The sequence below is a fragment of the Quercus suber genome, unplaced genomic scaffold, assembly GCF_002906115.3.
Source record: "Quercus suber isolate HL8 unplaced genomic scaffold, Cork oak 2.0 scaffold_341, whole genome shotgun sequence".
Lineage (NCBI taxonomy): Eukaryota > Viridiplantae > Streptophyta > Magnoliopsida > Fagales > Fagaceae > Quercus > Quercus suber.
Genome location: NW_027069793.1, coordinates 288,301 through 297,544, shown reverse-complemented (window position 1 = coordinate 297,544; position 9,244 = coordinate 288,301). Strand labels below are relative to the sequence as shown.

Below are 9,244 nucleotides of genomic sequence, written 5' to 3'. Positions count from 1 at the left end.
AATTACAACTTACCCACTTGTAGTTTGGCCTAAATTTAAGTTGACTACTTGTGATTTGAAATTTGACACTTTACCCACTTGAGGTTTGATTGAAATTAAGGTTGCTGACCTATAGTTTGAAATCCCATGATACAAGTGTTCTGTTAAATTCTTTTTTATCTTATTTGATCTTGTATTTTTATATTTTTTGAGGAGATAGACAATAAAAGTGGAGCAAAATTACATATGTACGTTATTACGTATGACATTATGTATGACTTAGAGTTGTGATTAACAAAGTTGCTTTATTATTATCTTAAATGATGGTAACATAAATATTTGGACATTATCATATAGTTTATGAGATGCATAGTATGTGATTTATGTAAAAAGTCATAGAAGATATAAATTACGAGTTCTTTGTAAACTCAGAATTTCAGTTCGTAGTTGGTGATGAAATTGGGCATTTCATTTGCGAAGACTATAGCATATCAACTAAGATGATTTGTCTTGATCATGGAAGTGAAGACTTCTAATTGCTATGTTGATATGTTTTAAGAATTAAAACATATTGAATTGGACTACTTTGAGATTTATTATTCTCTTAACGACTGTTAAATGAATAACAAATCTCACGACTTTTATTTACATGAACTCTTAATCTTGAGAGAATAATGGATTTTATCATGAAGTGTAGGTTGCTTTGATATATCAGAAGTGAGATCTAAAGTTATGGTCAAAACTTTAGTATGTTGAACAGTTACATTTAGTGTTGATGAAATATATATTCTTAAGATGAAATTCATAGTCTCTTAACGGAGATACAAAATATTTCATTGAGATAAGTGTAAAGTTGTAATTTACAACTATATGTTTTGTTAGTTTTAATTCTGTGCCAAATTTGATTGTAATTGTATTCCATCTTTTGTACCTTTTATTTATTGTGAGATTTAATTATAAGGGTTATGTGTTAGAGAGAGAGAGAGAGTGTGTGTGTGCATAAAGACTCAAGCAATTGAAGACAGAAGATTTCTCGCGGGTATCTCGCTACTAAGCATCCTACGAAGTGATGCATGTGCCCTGCACATGACTGGATTGCAAAGAATTAGTACAGATGGAGACAGCTGTGTTTTGCGATTAGCTCACAAGTAAGGCCTTCCTGTGAGACACTCGCAAAATATTCTGTTTTGCCAAGTTGTGTTATCAGATACACACTTTCTGTACCCACACTATATATACCCACATTACACACAAATGTTGAGGAGTGTTTCTGAGAGAAAACCCTAGTCACAAAACTTGAGAGTTAGAGATTGTTATATCCACATTTCTCTATACAATTTCTTGTGGATTTTCCTCAACTCCTACCTCTCCATTTCTATACCATTGAGAGGTTGATAACCTAAACACTTACCATACCCTTTCGTAGTGTCAAGTGAGGTTTTGGTACCGCTGGGAAGCATTGGAAGAAGCCAAGGATGGCAGATGCAACATGTAGCTTGTTGCAGGATCCGGAGAGTTAGACAAGACATGGTTCCAAGAAGTTTTGTTGGAGTAGGAGCTTGGAGGGCTTAGGTACATCAGGTAAATTAGGCTTGGAGGGTCTCTTGCTAACTCATGTATCCCAACTGATTGTCTGGTGGATCAATTTCTACTTGGAGGGCAGCGGAGAGGTTTTTCGCCGAGTTCTTTGGTTTCCTCTTCAATAACACATCGGCGTGTTATCTTGTATTTGCATATCTCTTCCCTACTCTTTTGTCATTCCATTTTACTGCTGTGTTGTTAAGTTTATGGATTAGAGTAGCTTGTTTGTTTATTCGCTCACATTTACACTATTCCGCACTTAGTATTAAATTAGTGTAAATCAATCTAGCCATAACTTTAATTTGGGGTCTAAACAGCTCTTGTGTTTTCAACACATTTTCGAGCATTCAATAAGTTTAATGGTTTTGTTATTCAGAATGTTACGCCTAACTATTTTAGTAAATAGTTACTAAAGTATATATTTATGGAATTGGATTTCATAAATATATGATAAGTAACTTAAAGGATTAAACCAGATATTCAAGGATTAAGATGTAGTAATTAACAAAGTGGCAGTCTATATTCATGACTTTGTATTACTACGAATTTTTTATGAAGGGGTTACATGTACAATAAAGTATTGTGATATAATTTATTAATAAGACTTAGAGTGCAATTATATTTATATAGTGGCATTAAATATAATTAATGGTAACTTTGGACTTGTCAAGAGTTGACAAAAAAGCTCAAGACCCATTGGAGCTAGTGTCTTATTTATTTCCTTTTGGTCCCATTCCAAGCCACATGCTAGAGTCCAATTGGAAAGGCCCAAAAGGCTAGCCCAATTAGATAATCAGTTATAAGGAGAGAAACATATAGAATTTTTGTAAGACAAGACACATGAAATGGTTTGTATGTGAGTGTTGGACACTCTTGAATTCTCCCTTGAACAAATTCATATAACTGATTGAGAGACCACACTTCTTGGGCATTAGTAGAATTGGAGTGAAGATTAAAAGTGTTCTCAAGTACTTCTAATCTTTATTTTGAAATTCATCACACCAAGGTATGTTCTCTTGTTTTTATATTTTGAAATTTACATAGTACATGTTATCAATTGCGAATGAAGTAGATCTGTTAGTTTTTCGCTGCGTATGTTTTGTATACTATACAAACATGTATTTATCCAACATAGAATTCAAATTTGTTTTAAATTATTGTTAAATCATGTAGCTTGAGGAAAAAACAAAAACAAAAGCATGGGTTGTGTGGGATTTAAGTTTAGAAAATTTTGATAGTAGACTTTTAGTTTGGATAAAATTTAAATTTGTTTTAAATTATTGTTCAATCATGCAACTCAAGGAGAAAAAACAAAAACAAAAACAAAATTGTGAGTTGTATGAGATTTAAGTTTAGAAAATTTTGATAATAAACTTTTAGTTTGAATAGAATTTGAATTAGTTTTAAATTATTTTTAAATCTTATCCCTTAGTCAAAACATGGCTTTTTTTAATTTATTTTAATTTTAAGAAAGAAAATGTGAGTTGTTATGTGGGATTTAAATTTAGAATTTTTTTTAGTGAGTTCCAGTTAGCTTAATTGGTAAAGTTTTTGATGATTGAATAAGAGATCTAAGATTCAATCTCCACCTACAACAAAAACCGATTGGTATATGATTTAAATTTTTTGAAATTTAAATGATAAAATTTTACCTAAATTAAACAGTTGTTAAATATTATAACTTAATTGAGGAGATATATCATAACAAAAAATATATAATTAAATTACTAATTAGTGAGAGTAGCCATTTGGCGCAATCACGGCTGCTAAGCCCAAATTTTATTATATAATAAGTATATGATATTATATGATATAAATATAGATTGTTATATCATTCTAGATTTAATTTTTTGTTTTTCTTATTAACAAACTAGTCTCATTACACGTGCTCCACATGTGCAATGAGAATCTTTTTATTTATTTATTTAGAGTTTAATTTAATTTTTCAATTTGAATTTATCTATTGTTAGTCAGGTTATATAAGAAGAAATTTTTAAGAAACTAAAATTTAGGATTTGAAATGGAGTAAATTGCTGGATTTAGTGTGTGCTAGTTTTTAGGAAAAATGTATCAAGCGTGCGTGAGTTATATTTAATTAGAGAGTGTGCTAATTTTTAGGAAAAAAATTTATCTAGTAGTTTTTTTTTTTGTTTTTTTTTTTTTTTTAGAATTTTGTTGAATTACAATTTTAACCCAATTTTTTATTTTTTAAGAAAGAGGATTATCTAATTATATTAGAGGTATTTTTGACATTTTTTAAGTCATAACTAATTTTTTGGACCCTCTTAATATAGAGAGATAAAACTGTTTGAACTTTTTAATCTTTTTTCAACTCAAAAAAACTTTTTAATGTTTTAGAAATAGGGAAATATTAACCAATACCTTAATGTGGCGTTTGGTACGGGGTAATGTTTTAGGATTCCTAGGAATGTTTAAAGATTCCCATGTTTGGTTATAAATCATGCTAGGGAATCAAATGCCAGGAGAATCTGGATTCCCCTCTTAAACCCCTCTCAATAGGAATGTGGATTCCCTTTAAAACAGGTGGGAATCCAGATTCCCAAGCTTAAAATAAATTGTATTTTTTTATAAATTGACAATTTTAACCTTTTTTTTTAAATGACTTGGTAGTTCACATTCAAATCTAAGGATAGAATGGGAAAAATAAATAATTCATTTAAGATTCCTGGGAATGAACCAAACATAGGAATAACTACATTCTTAGGAATGTGATTCCTAGGAATCACATTCCTAAGAATCTGGATGCCAGGAGTAATGTGGATTCCCCCCGTACCAAACGCCACATAAGAGCATTAATTTACTGTTATTTTTAAAAACATTTTATTGTGAAAATGATAAAATTAACAAAAAATGTTGTTGACAACTTTTTTATATTTCCAATAAAAATAATGTCAAAACTTTTATATTATGCACCGTTGCTTGGCATTCAGCACCAAACAGAAGAAACCAAAATTTTCATTCTAGTTATCTTTCCCTAGTCCTTGTGAACTCTGTTCTCATTATCATCGCCATGAGTAGCGAAAGTGTTCAACTTCACATATTCTTCTTCCCTTTCATGGCTCAAGGCCACATGATACCCACCATAGACATGGCCAAGCTATTCGCAGCGCGAGGTGTGAAGGCAAGTCTCCTAAACAATCGAAAGAACCAGAACTCTTGGCATCAATATTGAGATTCAAATCATCAAGTTCCCAACTGTGGAGGCTGGCTTACCAGAAGGATGTGAGAACGTTGACTCAGTGAGTTCCCCTGACATGTTTCCCGCTTTCTTCATAGCCACTAAGATGCTTCAACAACCACTCGAGCAACTACTTAAAGATTACCAACCTAGTTGCCTTGTGGCCGACATGTTCTTTCCATGGGCAACTGATGTTGCAGCTAAGTTTGGTATTCCTAGGCTTGTTTTCCATGGGACCTGTTTTTTTTCTCTGCCTGCAAACGATGCTATGAGACTATATGAACCTCACAAGAAAGTTCCATCTGATTCTGAAACTTTTGTCATTCCTAATTTTCCAGGGAAGATAAAGTTGACAAGGGCTCAACTTACAGACTTCACTCAGCAAGAAGTTGAAACGTACTTTACCAACTTGTTGAAAGAGGCTGCTGAATCAGAGTTAAAGAGCTATGGGGTTGTTGTTAACAGCTTCTATGAGCTCGAATCGGTTTATGCAGATCATTATAGAAAGGTTTTGGGAAGAAAAGCATGGCATATAGGTCCAGTGTCGCTATGCAGCAAAGACGCTGAAGATAAAGCTCAGAGGGGAAAGGAGGCCTCCATTGATGAACATGAATGTTTGAAGTGGCTTGGTACAAAGAAATCTAATTCGGTTGTTTATATTTGTTTTGGGACTATAGCAAAACTTAGTGATTCTCAGCTCAAGGAGATTGCAATGGGTCTTGAGGCTTCTGGACAACAATTCATTTGGGTTGTGAGGAAAGGTAAAAATGAAAAAGAAGAGGAAGGTTGGTTATAACCTAAAGGATTTGAGAAAAGAATGGAGGGTAAGGGACTAATTAGAAGAGGTTGGGCTCCCCAAGTGTTGATCCTTGATCATGAAGCAGTTGGAGGATTTGTGACTCACTGTGGTTGGAACTCAATTTTGGAAGGAGTGACTGCGGGATTGCCCATGGTCACATGGCCTATGGTTGCTGAGCAGTTTTACAATGAGAAGTTAGTGACTGAAGTATTGAAAATTGGGGTTGGTGTTGGTGCACATCAATGGATTAAAGTGATGGAAGATGATATCAAGAAGGAAAAAATAAAGGAGGCGGTGAGGCTAATTATGGTGGGTAAAGTAGAGCGAAGGCTAATTATGTTGGGTACCCATCTTTTTCAAAATGTTTGTGGTCCCTTTGTTTCACGGAAGACATGACAAAGGTGCATAGTCCATTCCCAATCTAGCAATTTCCTGCAATCAATAACCTATGGCACTATGTTATTATAACAAGATTCATGTTAACCAAGATTTTAACCAAGATTCATGTTTCAAAATAATTGATGTTATTAGGGGTGATAAATTACCAATTGAACTAGAGGTTATAGTGTTGAGAAATGATGATCATAATCACTTAACTATTATTCTAACAATGGGTACTACCCTTTTTACTTATGTTTTTTCAAAAAAGAATTTAGTTTTTAGACAAAGTTTGGGTATAAATTTGGTTGTAACCTAAGACTATAACTTCACTCAATATCATTGTCTTTAGTCTTAATATAAGGTGGAAGCTGGGAGCCTGGGACTTGGAATTAGGGGGGTAATTCTGTTGCTGGCTGCATGTGGTGGCTCCGACCTTCGGCTTTAAACAAAAAATGGTTAGAAAATAAGTATTAGTATAGCTTTCCTAATTGGGTTTAATTATAGTAAACGCTAATCATTCTTGGGCTAAGACCTCTTTTTAATGAAATATAAGAAGCATCAACACATTGCTAACAGAGAGAGGGAAGACTTAAACCTAAGACACTCCACATAATAGAGTCTTGTTGGCCTAAGACCCTAATCATTAGGCCGCCAATTGCGTTGGTATTAAATGAGTATCTTATGTTATTTCTTTTAGTTAGACATCTTTTAGTCATTGTGGAAATTTTGAAGTACAATACATGTGAGCAAGTTGTGTTTCATGCCAAATATCATACCTTTTTATCAGGATGTACCAAAAGTTATATTTATCATAAAATATAATGCAAGGTGTCAGTGAGTGACAATCAGGCTAGTGAGAAAAATGTCACTCTCTAGGAAATGAGGTGCAACAGCCTCTCACTTTCTTTCTCAGTCCGAGACAAACTTTTATAGCAATATTGTCTCCCAATCTCATTATCTGTATACTTGATATTGTAAGAGTCTCTTTGACTTTTCTTCTGCATATGGAGGGTGAGGATGCATGCATCCGAAACACCTTATATTATCTCATGGTGCATACTTAGAGTTAAGTCTATATATTACTAACTTTCCTTAGCTCTTTCCAATCTCACAGTGTGTTACTGTGCACTGACATTAGAAATGGGCACCATTACATTCTCTGCTTCCTTTTTGCTATCAAATTTCTTGCTATTTTTGTGCTTGTACAATGAAGTGGCTTTTGGTAATGAGGTTGTTAAGTCCAATAGGGAAACATGGGAAATTATCATATGTGGTGGAGGTGTTGGCTATAATACTTTTCCTATTCCTCAATGTCCTCCTCCTCCTCCTGAACCCGTTTGCCCTCCTCCACCACCTTCTCCACCGCCACCGCCACCGCCATCACCACCGCCACCTTCTCCACCGCCACCGCCACCGCCATCGCCACCACCACCTTCTCCACCGCCACCGCCACCGCCATCGCCACCACCACCTCCTCCTTCGCCACCGCCCCCATCACCTCCACCACCTCCATCTCCACCACCACCCCCACCTCCACCACCTCCAATTGACCTTGATTCTCGATTAAATGCGGTCTACCCTGTACTTCAACGCTTCAAAAATAGAACCAGAGACCCAAAAGGCTGTACACAAAATTGGAGTGGCAGGGGACAAAAAATATGCCTTTACAAAGGCATCGCCTGTGCCATCTATCCAAACGAAAAGAAAAAAGCAGTTGTTGGAATAGACTTCAATGGGTGTGGGCTTTATGGTGACAAAAATCAATTTCCACTGGATAATTTCCTTGAAGAGTTAACAGACATAACATTCTTCCACGCAAACTCCAACAATTTCACTGGTAGCATCCCAGCAAAGATATTAAAGCTTCAATACTTCTACGAGCTGGACCTTAGTAACAACGGCTTAACCGGCAATTTCCCTTACCAAATTCTTGCAGCCAAACAGTTAACATTCTTGGACCTCCGGTTTAACAATTTCCATGACAAGGTTCCACCTCAAGTGTTCAACTTAGACGTGGACGTACTATTCATCAATAACAACCAATTTTACGATACTCTTCCTAGTAATCTTGGCAACACGCCGGCCATTTATCTCACTGTCGCCAACAACTTGTTCAATGGGCCAATCCCACAAAGCATTGGCAATGCTAAAGACACTCTGGTTGAGGTGCTCTTCTTAGGCAACAGACTCGATGGGTGCTTGCCATATGAAATTGGGTTACTGAAAAATGCCACAGTTTTCGATGTGAGCTTCAACTATCTATCGGGTCCAATACCACTCTCATTTCAGTGTTTGTCCAAAATAGAGCTGCTTGTCTTGGCTCGAAACCAGTTCTATGGGGAGGTTCCTGAAGCTGTTTGCAAGCTGCCTAAATTGTCAAACTTCTCCTTATCATACAACTACTTCACTCAGGTTGGTCCTATATGCAGGAAATTGATCGACAAAAAGATACTTGATGTAAGGATGAATTGCATTCCAGACCTTTCTAATCAGAGATCAAAGGCTGAGTGTGCTGAATTTTTCTCTAAGTATAAGGACCACGCTTGCCCCAGTCCGCAGTCCTTGAAGAAAGTTCCATGTGCTACTAATTATCATTATTCAGGTTCACTTGATGCCTCTGATAATCAACCAATGGCTGTAGCTCCTTCACCAAGATCCTATAATACTCTTATACCGCATAAGTTGTAATTTAATTTCCTCCTCTAAATTGACTTAATAAGGTTAAGTCATGAAGGGCGCGCCTTTGTATTATATTTGCATATGTTTGTTATTCTCTAAATATTTGTTAAGTTATAAATAAGCAATGGGCATCTTGATCACCTGAGCAGATGCTAATTGATGTAGCTAGTGTAGCACTGAATATCGTCGATCATAAATTGGATTCATCACGTTGGGTTCAAGAGGTTGTTTCAATGCGTATTGCTTATTTCATACTTTGCTTATTGTCAAGTGTGTTCTGTGCACGTGAACATTGTATAACTAAGTCTAAAATCCAAGAGTGCATAATCCATACGGATAGGGTGTAAAACCCTCAGCTTGTCAACAACTAATCCATTGAATCTGCCACTCACAATTAATACCCATCTTCTTTCTCTTTTTGACCAAACCAGCCGGCCACCAATTTAGGGTTGGCTATGGCCCGGTTTTGGATTGGGTATATACTAGAACCCGACCTGAAATTTTTACTTGTGGATACCTAAGCCTCGGAACCTAATTAGTGCCTCTACTCGATTCTTGCCCAAATTTCTGACACGCGGATATTCAGACTTGACCCAAACCCCTTTTTTTTTTTTTTTTTTTTTTAA

General features: G+C 35.5%; 1 protein-coding gene and 1 pseudogene across 1 annotated transcript; both read left to right on the top strand.

Annotated features, from left to right (window-relative positions):
- Nucleotides 1-4,540: 4,540 nt before the first annotated feature.
- Nucleotides 4,541-5,954, top strand: LOC136061695 (scopoletin glucosyltransferase-like; annotated as a pseudogene).
- A 1,075-nt stretch (nt 5,955-7,029) lies between these two features.
- LOC111991817 (uncharacterized protein At4g06744) lies at nt 7,030-8,872 on the top strand. The gene has a single exon (XM_024023630.2). It carries the CDS (start codon nt 7,080-7,082, stop codon nt 8,625-8,627), a length of 1,548 nt encoding a protein of 515 aa, XP_023879398.1. The 5' UTR covers nt 7,030-7,079; the 3' UTR covers nt 8,628-8,872.
- Nucleotides 8,873-9,244: the final 372 nt, after the last annotated feature.

What these genes read in the sequence shown, in the direction of transcription:
- LOC111991817 (XM_024023630.2), top strand. Translation starts at nt 7,080, where the DNA reads ATGGGCACCATTACATTCTCTGCTTCCTTTTTGCTATCAAATTTCTTG.